Source organism: Cydia amplana, chromosome 20, assembly GCF_948474715.1.
Source record: "Cydia amplana chromosome 20, ilCydAmpl1.1, whole genome shotgun sequence".
Classification (NCBI taxonomy): Eukaryota; Metazoa; Arthropoda; class Insecta; order Lepidoptera; family Tortricidae; genus Cydia; species Cydia amplana.
In genome coordinates, this window is record NC_086088.1 from 11,371,384 (window position 1) to 11,386,030 (window position 14,647).

General features: G+C 38.5%; 1 protein-coding gene across 1 annotated transcript; it reads left to right on the top strand.

Annotated features, from left to right (window-relative positions):
* Nucleotides 1–574: 574 nt before the first annotated feature.
* Nucleotides 575–12,427, top strand: LOC134657551 (nuclear hormone receptor HR96). Its single transcript, XM_063513126.1, has 8 exons — nt 575–1,583; nt 2,328–2,456; nt 4,004–4,112; nt 5,315–5,425; nt 6,765–6,890; nt 9,918–10,001; nt 10,789–11,001; nt 12,223–12,427. Exons 1-8 carry the CDS (start codon nt 862–864, stop codon nt 12,421–12,423), a joined length of 1,695 nt encoding a protein of 564 aa, XP_063369196.1. The 5' UTR covers nt 575–861; the 3' UTR covers nt 12,424–12,427.
* Nucleotides 12,428–14,647: the final 2,220 nt, after the last annotated feature.

Sequence of the window (14,647 nt, forward strand, 5' to 3'; positions counted from 1 at the left end):
TAGATACGGTAGGTATTTTCGTTTTGTTATTTCTGTTATTACACCTATAAAGGGTTAGTAATATCCGCGTTCTTTCTCGAATGAAATAAGATTGCATAACGTTTGATTATAACATTTTATGAATCATCATCAGCATCACGCATGATAATGGTGATTAGGTTCACTTTACTTATATATAGCTGGTCAACCAAATCTTGTCAGTAAAAAAAGGCGCGAAATTCAAATTTTCTATGGGACGATATCCCTTCGCGCCTACATTTTTCAAATTTGCCGCCTTTTTCTACTGTCAAGATCTGGTTGACCAAGTATACTTTACCTACGGTGAAAAATTGAGTCAAGAAAACAATCGTGTGCTAAAACATCGTCATAATTATTATTTATCTACTTAAACTGAACGAGGCGATAGAGAAAAAAAAATGACAGCTCGTGTTCCATCACGTTATGATTACATGACTTGTGTTTGTGTTTTGCCGTTTTACAAAAAGTTAATAAACAAATAACAACCTTATTACTGTACCTTAAGGCTTAATTTTTTTTTGTTGTGATTCTACTCAAATAAAGACAAATAGTCAAATTATCTTTAACTTAACTTCAAAACGAGTCATACGATACGATTCTATGTACTCAAGTAATTATTTTTATCAAAACATTAACAAATTATCATCTTATCGACCCTTACCAACAATATTCGCGATCTCTGGTTATCAGTGCTAATTATTATGACGTCACACGATGCTAACATGTGCATATTATGACAATTTTGCAATGCAAACTACATAGTTTGTTGTCTAGCTAATTTTAGCTGGTTTCATAGCATGTTTATCGCTGTAAGCGTGGAAGTGCAGTGGTTTTCTATACAAAATGGATAGTAGTAGTGAATCAAGTGATAAAAAAGTGGAGGATGAACAAAGAAAGGAGTTGGCGGCGCATCAGAAAATTTGTCTAGTATGTGGAGACAAGGCGTTGGGGTATAACTTTAACGCTATATCCTGTGAGAGTTGTAAGGCGTTTTTCCGTCGTAATGCTTTAACTAGCAAGGAGTTTAAATGCCCGTTCTCCAACAACTGCGATATTACGGTTATAACTCGGCGTTTCTGCCAGAAATGCCGTTTAGAAAAATGCCTAGCCATCGGCATGGTGAAAGAGTTTATCATGTCAGATGAGGATAAAGCAGAGAAACGGAGGAAAATAGAAGAGAATAGAGCGAAGAAGAGGCAGCGGGATCCGGACGAGGATATAACTAGCTCGAAGAACTTTAAGCGAGACGATGATGCTATAAACACCTTTACGCCTCAAACACAAGAGTCTGTGATACAATATGATGTCCTTAACAGTACTACGTGTAGCCCTAACAGTACCGTACAATCTCCTCTTAGCAATGAGGTTGACTCGTTAAGTTCTCCTCCGGGTTACGGGTCCTATGTTCCGGTTCAGAGCGCAGATCACCCGTACACAATGAAGGTGTTCCCGATGGATGAGAAGACTCAGTATGATCCGAGGATGATGGAGTCATACAACATGTGTGATAGTATGATGTCCATTGAAAGTAATATGTATGAACAGCCAAAGCAGAACAGTATAAGGTAAGTTTTTTTTTTATATTTTATAGATACATTTATTTTTCACCACACTAGCTCATAAAGGCTTTCATTATTCTTCGAAAACTTATGAGGAAGTTGCATTTGATTGGTGTATTCCCAGTTGTCCAATATTCCAATGTATGTACTTCTTTTGTATTGTTCTGATAATTAGCTTAAGATTAATATATATGTAATAACTTCTTACTATTCATAAGTGCTTGTTGCTAGGCTAGGCCTACATGAATAAAGTATATTTGGACTTTGACTTTGTCCCCACTGGGCACAGATAGGAATATGTAGGTGCTGCATACAAACCATTCCCAATTGTCCCCAACTCATATATGGCGGTGGTCACGTGGGGTGGAGACAAACATCAACCCATCAGAGCCCTTGACTGTTTTTGCGCAAACCCGCGGCGCCACTTGACTACTTTTCGCCAACGCCACTTCAAGATATATTTAAACCATAGAAGGTGCCTTGCAGAAGGCGTGCCTCCATGAGGTACAAAACATAGGCAATGCGACACTATGATTGGTCGAATTTATTTGTTGCCCACCATAATCCATACTAATTTATGGTGGGGGAATTAAAAAAAAAGTGAGACTGTGACAAGGACAAACAATGATAGCGCTTTCGCTGCTACTCCTACTGAAAGATACATAAGACTATCCCGTTTGGTCATTTCCCCCCACTCCTCATGCCTGATCCAGTTAAAATACTAGATTCATGATTTAAACGATGTTTCAGGTCAATATTGACAAATGGCGATGCGATCAACCGGGAAGCGAAGCCGCTACACATGTGCGAAGAGCTACCGTCCACGAGCACTGATGCTGATATTAATAAAGCTAGAGATATACTGCAGGACGTGGAACGGTGAGTGACGCTTGTCATGCTTGATGATCCAACATACCCTGGGTTTTGCCAGGCGTGTCTCACTCCGCGATTTCGTCGCTTTGCTACAGGTAGCTAAAAGTACATCCGTTCAGCCCCAATTTTGGGGAAAGCCATAAGCCGCGCGTGGCGCTGTCGCCACCTAGCGGCCATATCTGTGCTGATCGTAACAGACGCGTTTTGTTAGAGAGTGAGTCTTCTGTACTTAGTACTATTATTTATTCTGTGGTTTTGTAGAGGCAAACAAGCAAACGAATCGCCTGATGGTAAGCAATAAGCAACGTTACATGGTGACGTCACGATTTATTGCCATTTTCTTAGAAGTGTTACGTGGGTTCGTCAGTAAAGTGCGAATGCCAGACTTTGACCATCATTTGTGACTTTTGTATTGCTTTAAGACAATGGGTCCCATACATACATTTGATCCTCAAAACAAACCTCATCAACTCTTACTATTCATAAAAAATTGTCAAACACCCTATTGCCATTTTGTTAAAAGCGTTTTGTCAGTAAAGTGCGGGTGCCAGACTTTGACCATCATTTGTGACTTTTGTATTGCTTTAAGACAATGGGTCCCATACAGACATTTGATCCTCAAAACAAACCTCATCGACTCTTACTATTCATAAAAAATTGTCAAACACCCTATTGCCATTTTGTTAAAAGCGTTTTGTCAGTAACGTGCGGGTGCCAGACTTTGACCATCATTTGTGACTTTTGTATTGCTTTAAGACAATGGGTCCCATACATACATTTGATCCTCAAAACAAACCTCATCGAATCTTACTATTCATAAAAAAATTTCAAATACCCTATTACAACATCGACAACGGAATAAAGTCAATACAGCTAAGTGTAACTTGCCTTCGGACCGGGGCCTGTTTACACATTGATTAGTTCGTACCAGGGATGTTGCGGATGCAGATTTTTTGACATCCGCGGATGCGGATGCGGATGCGGATATTTAAAGGCTCACATCCGCGGATGCGGATGCGGATGCGGATGTCAAGATTAGGTACTTAGAAAACGTCAAATATTACATTTTTAGTATTTTTTTATTAAAAAAAACGAAATGTTTAGTATTTGCGCAAGAATATAGGTGCGTTATATTTAATAAACAGTAACTTGGCCGACTTTTCTGGATCAAGACGATTTTGTTATAGGTAATGAGTGTAATGACGAAATTACCTAGCACTTACGCCGCCGCTTAAGCTCCGCATCGATTTTATGCGGATGCGGATGCAGATGCGGATGTTGAAAATAATGCGGAAGTTCCGCGGTTGCGGATGCGGATGCGGATGTTCGCAACATCCCTGGTTCGTACATGTACCACTAACCGAAAGTGGCAAACATTTTAATTAAACAGAAGTACCTATACTTTCAGAGTAATTGAGGTAAAACGTTAAAGCGCGATTGGCAAATCTTCCGTTGCTAGTTTCGCGCGGTGCGCCATATTTTTTGTTCCTTTCTAATTTCCTTTACGCCCCCTCCTAGAACCTTTTTAACTTTTTGATTATGTTCCATTGCAGAATAGAACCTAATTCCATGGAGTCCATACTGTGTGAGGCGATCAAACTGGAATTCGAAGCGTACACCTCCATTAACCACTGCAGTGGGTCATCCAGAGAACTAAATGAGGTATATATCATTTTACATTATTTGGTACTATGTTGTTTCGCTGTGCTGTTGAGTCTAGTCCAGTACTTATAGTAGGCCTAGCACAGGTGTGGCGCGACAGTATCTCGCCCGCGATATAGACTAATGTGTTGTTCGGTCGAAGTATTTAGCAGATCGCGCCATCATAGATTGCCCTGTGAATCTTTAGAATTGTGTCAAATATTTGTTTTTTTAATGTCCTGGATGTCCCTTTAAGCCAAATCTCATAGAAAACGGGGCAAGCTATGATGGCGCCATCTATGCAAACCTTTAACAGTTGCCAACCCAATTGATACAGTGAGGAAAAAACGGGTTGACTATCTCGCGGGCGAGATACTGTCGCGCCTCTCCTGTGCTAGGCCTACAGGGTCGGAACACCGCTGTTTGCAAGCTGCACGGCTAAATAAATGAATTACTAAAATGAATTATTGAATGAATGAATGAAACGAATGAACTGAATAAAATGGAATAAATGAATGAACGATGTTACCTGTCGTGATTGTTTCACCGGATGGTCTCATCGGAAGATCAGCGCTGGAAGTCGCCAGCAACATGCTGAGATGAGATCATTTCGTGGCACTTTATCCTTTTATTCTCTGTTATATTTTATTTTTATTTTTTATTTTACTTTATTAGGTACACTAAACAGACATCGTACAATATCATGGGTAATACAATTGTACATTATAGCTTAAATCTAGCACGAGATCCAAAACAAGTGTACACAGCATGTTTTACAATTTAGCGGAAATATTACAAACTAATTAACACCATATTATAGCTACAGTGAAAAATATCAGAGAAGAAAAAACTATCTAAACATTACAATATAACGAGTAACGAACTTTACATATAAAGACTATTAAACATCACAGATGAAACAAACTTAGAGGATTAAGGCAGATGTTATATCTCTTGTTATCTCTTGTTATATCTCTGTTATATCTGTTTCTATTTTGTGTTTGTGCTCACGAATAAAATTATTTCTATTCTATTCTAATGTAATTAATAAAATGAATGAAATGAACACAATGAATGAACGAAATGAACATAATGAATGAATGAATGAAATGAAATGAATGATAGAATTTAATGAATGGAATGAATGTATAGCTTGTTAAGCCAGGTGCAGTAAAATTTTGTTTTTTTTTTATTCCTCTCAAACTTGCGTTTATTTGTAATAGGTGGAGCGAGCCAAGCTAAACGAGCTTATAGTGGCCAACAAAGCTCTGCACGCTCCTATAGACGACGACATGTCGCAGCTTGTAGCCGCTGACTGCACTTCCAACCTCAAAGTAAGCAAACCGGTATAATATTTTTCTCAAAAATGGACGGCAAAGTCGACGTTGCCGTTTAAAAAATAGGTCGCGAAGTGCGTAGTTTATGGTCATTCAAAAAATTAAAAAGTTAAAAACATTGCAGTCTCGATTTCGGGACTGCAATGTCGCATACAAATTCCATTATTTAACGAGTTCCAAACTTTTTAAAACTTCAAATGGCCATATCAAATGAAGGCTTAGGTCCCTTAAACAGCCAAACAGATGATCAGCACTTATTATTATAAAGCCTATAATAGACTATCGCACCGCACCGCGACCTTGGAGCGTCGCACCCATAAGTGAGAGCGAGAAACAGATATCTCTTTCTCGCTCTCACTTATGGGTGCGACGCTCCAAGGTCGCGGTGCGGTGCGATAGTCTGTTACAGGCTTAATGTTGGTACCGCGACTATTTAGGTATCTCAAATAGGTTGGCGTAGTTTCAGCAGAAAAATACACTTCTTTTTTTTTTAAAGGCGGCAAGCTAATTTTTTTAATGGTTGTATTTTTTTCTGTGAAAATTAATGGAAAATTAGAACGTTGCTTCTGTAAGTTCTGTAAAATATTTCTATTTCTTGCACCATTTTTGAGAAAAGCACTATATATGACTCGGCTGGAAGGCTACTTGCTGGCTTCGGATTCAATTAAACGGACTCCCAAGGTCGTCCGTTTAAAACGAATCCTCAGCCTGCAAGTAGCTACTTCCGAACCTCGACAATAATGTACTATAAAACCTTCGCGTTTTGAACACATATTAACTCACATTTATAGACGGGTCTAACGCGAAATTTATTCAATTACCTTTATATACCGACGTTTCGACACAGGTTTCACTGGTCATGGTCGCGGCCAACTAAAGTCTCAGCAAAATGTCAAAACAGAGATTTGTGCAACTACCCGACGAAAAGTGTATGAAAAAGTTTGGGGTAGACATCACATTTTCAAACCACCCACTACACATAATGTGTACGCCCCGTTAATGTGTGCGTTAGACCCGTCTATAAATGTGAGTTAATAAGCAAACCGGTGTCTTAGAATCAAAAGTTATTTGTTTTACAAGGGAGCAAAGTTGTTGTTTAACCGCTCGTGCTAATATTGACACCCGAGCAAGCGAAACATTCCAAAAATGGAATCGTGAGCGTTGCGAGGGTTTCAAAGCACGATGGTTCGGATGGTTAAACAATATTTGCCCCCGAGTGAAACACAAAAATTTTCCCCGTAATTAGCGAATTTCGATTTTCGCGGTAGGCCCCCAGTAGTCCAGTTAATAGCGCCACCTACGTCAGTGATAAAACACGCACTGTTTTTTTTATCAGGATGGTGACGGCGTTCACGACCCGCGGCTAGTGACCATTGTGAACCTTACTGCCATAGCAATAAGGCGGTTTATCAAGATGGCCAAGAAAATTAACGCCTTCAAGAACATGTGTGAAGAAGATCAGGTATGTCCATCGTTGATTAACCTTTTGGACGCCAATGACCGATATATCCGCAGCGTAGGTTCAACGCCAAAGACCGATTAATCGGTCACAGACCACAGAGCAACATCGACCTACGTGCATATACATAAAGTTCAACTTCAGTTTTGACACTTTAGTGAGCGTCAGTGTGACAGCTTTTGTGTTTGACACGGCGTGGAAAAGGTTAAACATAAGTGGCGTTTGTATGACGTTTATACTACGACGGTGGCAAACAAGCTTACGGCCCGCCTGATGGTAAGCAGTCACCGTAGCCTATGGACGCCTGCAACTACATGCGCGTTGCAGACCTAAAAAAAATCAGTTTAAAAAAATAATCTAGACTAATCCTTTCGACTGTCTACTAATCTACTTTGTATGTTTAGGTATATGAACCAGGGATCGGATACCGGTATTTTTTGTATGGGAACGGAAACGGTATTTTTTCGTTCTTTGCTAATTACTTCATTTCTAATTGGGCAATCTAATAATACGAAGTCATAACCTAAAAACACAAATGAGTCCTACATTTCGGGTATAAAATAATTCGAAAAATATGGTTATTTCTAAGTTTTTGCCAAAAACCGGTTCCGATCCCTGATATGAACTTTTAAATTCCATTGAAACAATATGTATATACAGTCGCCATCAGATATATCGGAGCGGCCAAGATGCTCACAAATATCTGAACACGCCTCTATTGTCAAGGCGTTAGAGTGCGTGTTCAGATATTTTTGAGCACCTCGACCACTGCGATATATCTGATGGCGACTATACACTGGGGGGCATTTACCAGAATTTATGGGTGAATTTATTTATGTATTCCGCCCAGGCGCCCTAGCCAAGGTGACAATAGCCATCGCTTCGCCATCGAATCGCTTTGTTTCTCTATCACTCTTCGATATCCCCCTAAGACCCAGCCATACAATGAAAAAACCCAAAATTTGCTGAAATTTCAACCTATAGTGCAGGGAATAGAGTTAATTTTTATTTGTTTGAAAATTAAACGAAACAAATGAAAAGCAAGTCTGTTCCAATTGAATCTAATCTATCTATCTAATACCTTTAAACGATCAATTCTTGTTTATTTATTTATTTATATACAGGGTGGTCCAAACCTTGACGTCCAAAAAATTTTTCGTCGTGTGTGTGTGTGTGTGTGTGTGTGGGTGTGTGCGTGTGTGTGTGTGGGTGTGTGTGGGTGTGTAAAGAGGTGAACTTATTAAACAATAGTGTGTATGGAGACAGTAGTCGGCGGGGTGGGAGCAGGTAAAAATGAACCCTTTGTAGATAACAACCCGCCGCGACACGGGTCCAGTTAAGATAATGATTAAGCTTACCCAAATGATGATTCGCTTATCGCATGTCACAACATTGACTCATCGTGGTCATTTCTGTGTTTTATTAAAGTTAGGAATAATAAAACCGTATTTTTTTGTGATTCACTAATTTGGGAACTTTCGACCTCAGCTCCTTTGAGTGCCGCTTCTGTCAAATTTCGACTATTAAGTGTCACTTTTTTTTACCTTTTTGTAAAACACTTAGGGTCTATCAGTTTTTAAAATCAGCAGAAGTCCTTGTAACAGCTTGTATTTTTTTTTATTTAAGCGCAAAATCTAAGCTTGACATGCCTGAGCGTAAAAAAATTATTTCTGTCATGTTTTTTTACAACTTGTATCAACGTGAGGACGCTGATTTTTTTTAAATAATTACGTCATTTATTAAGGAGTATTTATTAAGAAACATTAAAAAAAAATCTAATAGTTTTTTTTAATGAGTAAATTACTTCACCCCCAAAATGTTCACCAAAAAAAACTTCAAAAATTCATAACTGGAAAACTACAAAAAATCGGCTAATATACATGGGGTATATTCTGATAGCCCACGACTAGAGGAATCTAAAATAAATTTTTGGACGTCAAGGTTTGGACCAACCTGTATATATATATATTTCGGGGATCTCGGAAACGGGTCTAACGATTTCGATGAAATTTGCTATACGGGGGTTTTCGGGGGCGAAAAATCGATCTAGCTAGGTCTTATCTCTGGGAAAACTCGCATTTTCGAGTTTTTATATGTTTTACGGTCACCCAGATATTATGGTTTATATTTCATCGACCTGAAGAAGTACTATAGGTAGGACCTTGGGCCTTAGGAGGATATTAGTGTGACAGTTGCGTTTCGTTCGCTACGGAGCGTCAGCGATTGGCATGTTGGCTACGGGGCCTGGTCGCAAGTTGGAATCTTGGCTAAAGCCGCAGGGTTCGAAAGGATAATTATCAATAATAGTTATCTTGATAATTATCGCGATAAAGACTAATTATCTGGATAATTTCGAACCCTGGTAAATGGATAATTTCGAACCCTGGCTTTAAAAGCCGTGAATTTTACTATTAAGGTTCCGTGGCACAGGCGCGTTATCCGGGCGGAGCGTTTTATGGGCGTTTTTTTTTTGTTGTCCCAAACACTTTTTTTTTCAAATTTGGGATTTTTTATGTTATTTCTACTCAGAATCACGAGCTCTTTCTATCCTAATAGGAGAAAAAAAGTGTCCTAAGGTTTTTTTTTTCCATTCCGTCACCATTTTTCATAGACTTTGTATGGCGGTCGCGTAATGGAAAGATCGAAAAATGAATGGAAATTTTGGGATACTTTTTTTCTCCTATTAGGGTAGAAAGAGCTCGTGATTCTGAGTAGAAATAACATAAAAAATCCCAAATTTGAAAAAAAAGTGTTTGGGGCAACAAAAAAAAACGCCCTTATATGTAAGGCTTAGCACGCACTGCGGTTTTTAAAAAGCGGTTCCGCTACCGCAAAAAATGTAACGTACGGCATTCTTTATAAGCGCACGCACTTGCGATTTAAGAATGCCGTACGTTACATTTTTTGCGGTAGCGGAACCGCTTTTTAAAAACCGCAGTGCGTGCTAAGCCTAAAAGCGCGACACGCCCCGCTCACGCAACGCGCCTGTGTGACGAAGCCACTATTCCTTGATTTTTTTTTTCTTTGCAGGTAGCTCTTCTAAAAGGAGGCTGTATAGAGATGATGGTCCTGAGGAGTACAATGACTTATGATGGACAAATGAATCAGTGGAAGGTAACTCATTTGATTTCTAGTTTAAGAGTCAAAAAGCGCCGCCAAAAGACGCTTTCGTACTATCGAAGTTACCTTCCATTTTCAAATATTTTGACTAAGAAGTTAGGGCTTGTAGAGTTAGAAGCTTGGCTCTAAATGAGATCTGATAACTTTTTGACAGTGCGAGCCATAAGATCTTCATGTCGTCTGGTCTACGCAACATTTTACATGTTTTTTTTTATAAATATTTAAATTAATCTGACTCGTGTAATTTGCCGAAATCCCCTCTCCCCACATGAGATTTAGTGAGATTCCGCTTAAAGCATGAGTAGCATTACCTTACACATTCATGTTTAAATCTATAGTTCGTTTTTTTAGCATTAGAAAGAAGGTAAGCGATGCTGACATGTCTTTTAATTACAAATCACCATTGAAAAATAAGTCATAGCAAATATGTTAAATAAAATTATAAATCATATACGATCTTTAAATTTTTTTGCTTTCATAAGTAATATAAACTAAAAAAAGCGTTTTTTAAAGACACGTCAAGATTCTTTACCTTCTTTCTAATGCTAAACAAAACGAACTATAGTAGTAATAACAGTAAAACGCACTAGGTCTTGAATAAAGGATTTATTTTGAACTGGATACACGACAATGCCTTAGACCGACGCTTCCATGGTTTTCGCGGGAAGCCATCTTGACAGAATGCCCCGATGACAGCTGCGCTGTCAGTTAGGGCTACGTTCGAAATGCCGCTAACAGTAGGTATTATTATTTATTCTGTGCCTTATTTTTTTAACTCCAGGTACCTCACTCGCAAGAGCAATTCGGCTGCATCCGCACCGACGTCCTAAAGCTGGCGAAAGGAAACATTTACCGCTCGCACGAGTCGTTCATTCGCTCGTTCGACACGCGGTGGAGACAGGACGAACAGATCATACTGGTCATGTCCGCCATTTTGTTGTTCACCCCGGACCGGCCGAAGGTCGTACATCGGGATGTTATCAAACTAGAACAGGTACGTACAAAACCAACGCAAAAGATGTGGGTCAAATATGACTCTCGTTTTTCCATGTGGCTCAAATATGACCCACATGTTTTGCCATATGACGCATGACTTTTGACATGTAGGTCAAACATATCTCACGTTTTTTTGTTTAAATTTGACCCATGGCTTTAGGCATGTGGGTCAAATATGACCCACATTTTTTGCGTTCTGGGTCAAAAATGACCCGTGTGTTTTGGCATGTGGGCCAAATATTACCCATGTTGTTTGTCATGTGAGTCAAATATGACAAGTCTTTCCACGTGAGTGTCATGACCCTCAAGAGCAATTCGGCTGCATCCGCACCGACGTCCTAAAGCTGGCGAAAGGAAACATTTACCGCTCGCACGAGTCGTTCATTCGTTCGTTCGACACGCGGTGGAGACAGGACGAACAGATCATCCTGGTCATGTCCGCCATTTTGTTGTTCACCCCGGACCGGCCGAAGGTCGTACATCGGGATGTTATCAAACTAGAACAGGTTCGTACGTAATCCATGCAAAAAATTACCCACATGTTTTGCCAAATGGGTCAAATGTCTCAGATTTTTTCAAGTGGTTTAAATATGACCCATTTATTTTGCCATGTGGGTCAAATATGACCCACGCTTTATACCATATGGGTCAAATATTACACATCTTTTGAAATGGGGGTCAAACATAGACATGTTATTTTTCCCATGTCAAACATAAACCTTCCAACGTGGGTCAATTATCACATATTTTGTCAGGTGTTAAATATGTCATATTCACCGTTATTAAAACGTACCATACGTATCATAAAACGTTCACCTCTGTTCATTATTATACTGTATTTATTTCATTAACTTATTAAAATTAGAATCATTGTAGTAGGACGTATTAAAACACGAATCCCGTGATTCCCGCGGCATATCCGTATTAGCATAATGATTGAGGTCATTAACCCCGTGTGGCACCGACTTTGCCGATCACTGAATATGACACATGTGTTTTGGCATATGGGGCTGTCCTTAAATTACGTCGCCTATTTTTGACGATTTTTGACCCCCCCCCCCCCTAATTAGAAATGACGTAATTAATGAATAGCCCCTATGGATCAAATATGACCTATGTTTTTTTTTTCATGTATAACGAACCATATTTGTATGTCGTATGGGTCAAACCTATGTTTATTTTCCAATAGGATTTTTACAATACAAATGTATCTTTCCAGAATTCCTACTACTACCTACTCCGGCGCTACCTAGAAAGCGTCTACCCGGGCTGCGAAGCTAAATCCACATTTCTCAAGCTCATACAGAAGATTCTAGAACTTCGGAAGCTTGCGGCAGAAGTCACCGGGGTGTATCTAGATGTGAACCCTATTGAACCACTTCTGATGGAGATATTTGATTTGAAACACCATCCTGCATAGGTAAGGTAGGTTCTGAACGTTAGTTGTGTAATAATGTGTTATAGATGAAAGAATATTATGAGATGCGTATAGGCAGTGTTGGCCGAAAGTTAATGCGAATTGAAAATGTTGGCCATTAACCATTATAAATTGAACCTTAAACCGTATCGGACGATTATAGTTTACGATTCAATTTATAATGGTTAATGGCCAGCATTTTCAATTTGCATTAACTTTCGGCCAACACTGCGTATAGGTTTCGTTAGCTAGCAGAAGTCACCGGGGTGTATCTAGATGTGAACCCTATTGAGCCACTTCTGATGGGGATATTTTATTTGAAACACTATCCTGCATAGGTAAGGTAGGTTCTGGATGTTAGTTGTGTTATCCTCGTAAGGCCCAGTGTGCATTACAATGTACACGGTGATTCAATCAAATTTGAACCTTTCTAAAACTAGATAAAGTAGCATTTCTGTTGTTTCATTGTTTTCTAAAACAAACGAAAGTCACCCTAATGTACTATACAACAAGGTTCAAATTAAAAATAGGGAAACTTTGTATGGTGGGCCTTACGAGGTTATAGATAAAAGAATATAATGAGATGCGTAAGTAGGTACTTATAGTTCGTTTTTTTAGCATTAGAAAAAAGGTAAACAATGTTGCCGTGTCTTTTTATTGAAAAACACTTTGAAAAATAAGTCACGGCAAACAATTATGAATCATATACGATTATTTATATTTTTTTGCTTTCATAGTAATAGTTTAACGGCCTCCGTAGCCTAGTCGGTAGTGACCCTGCCTACGAAGCTGGAGGTCCCGGGTTCGAATCCCGGTAAGGGCATTTGTGTGTTCTTCTTATAGATGTTTTCTATGTATTTAAGTACTTATATGTATTTATATATTATATATATCGTCGTCTAGTACCCACAACACAAGCCTTTTTGAGCTTACCGGACTAGGTCGATTTGATTGTCCTATAATATTTATTTTATTTATTTATTGATAGTTACTGATTGATTTTTAAAAGTGTTTTTTTTTATTAAAAGACACGTCAAAATCGCGTTTGTCTTTTCCTAATGCTAAAAAAACTAACTATAGTGAAATATATATGTAGGTACTGTAAAACTTTGTACGATACTTACATGTGCGAATTTCTTGTTTTTCGCACATGTATCGTAATGTACCTACTATTACACCGTACAGCATTAACTAATGTAGATGAAAATGACTAAAAACGCGTCTCATTACCTATTCTTTTGTCTATTAAGCACAGTCAATATATGTATATCAGCGGGCGCAGCATGGTTCCATTTTTATCGCCTGTCACTATGCCCGTCATTTTCGCACTTACATACGTTTTAGAACGTGACAGGCATGGTGACAAGCGATAAAAATGCGACCGTGCTACCGCCGCAGGGTTCTGAACTAAAATTGAATGTAAGCTACATTTATATCACTTTATCGTAACGTTGCATCACACGTTATTTTTCTATTTTGATAGCAATCGTTTTTTTTTCTACATTTTTTTAAGATACATCCATATGACATAGAGTATAGAGGGCTACCAAGATCTCATAAGAAAATCACAGGTAAATGATATATAAAGCTGGTCATGCAAATCTTGTCAGTAAAAAAAGGCGCAAAATTAAAATTTTCTATGGGACGATATCCCTTCGCGCCTACATTTTTCAAATTTGACGCCTTTTTCTACTGACAAGATCTGCTTGACCAAGTATAAATCAGTGTTGGCCGAAACGTTAATGCAATTGAAAATGTTGGCCATTGACCATTATAAATTGAACCTTAAACCGTAACGGACGATTACAGTTTACGTTTCAATTTATAATGGTTAATGGGCAACATTTTCAATTGCATTAACGTTTCGGCCAACACTGGTATAAATGCATATGGTGTTATTTATAAACGTCTGCTAAGTTAATCAGCTAATGATCGTCTTTTGTCCCTCTCTATGGCATAACGACAGATAGGGACAAACGACGATCATCAACTGATTAAGTTAGCAGCCGTTTATGAATAACGCCAATAGTTGTTATTCTGTTAAAGAGTTGATTATAATTTAATTTCTACGCTCACTTAGCATATCGCTTAAAATGTCCAATTTATTTTATTAATTAACGTTTATTCATTTACTCAAGTCACATTTAATTAGGTAAATAAGTTATTGTTTTATTTATATTTTTATATGAATAATCCATAGACTAGGAATCCTCTAGACGGAGTTTAG

Bases quoted from the DNA above. Each gene is read 5' to 3' on its own strand.
- LOC134657551 (XM_063513126.1), top strand. From the start codon at position 862: ATGGATAGTAGTAGTGAATCAAGTGATAAAAAAGTGGAGGATGAACAA. The intron at 1,584-2,327 runs GTAAGTTTTTTT...ACGATGTTTCAG, and splicing joins CCAAAGCAGAACAGTATAAG to GTCAATATTGACAAATGGCG. The intron at 5,426-6,764 runs GTAAGCAAACCG...TTTTTTTATCAG, and splicing joins ACTGCACTTCCAACCTCAAA to GATGGTGACGGCGTTCACGA.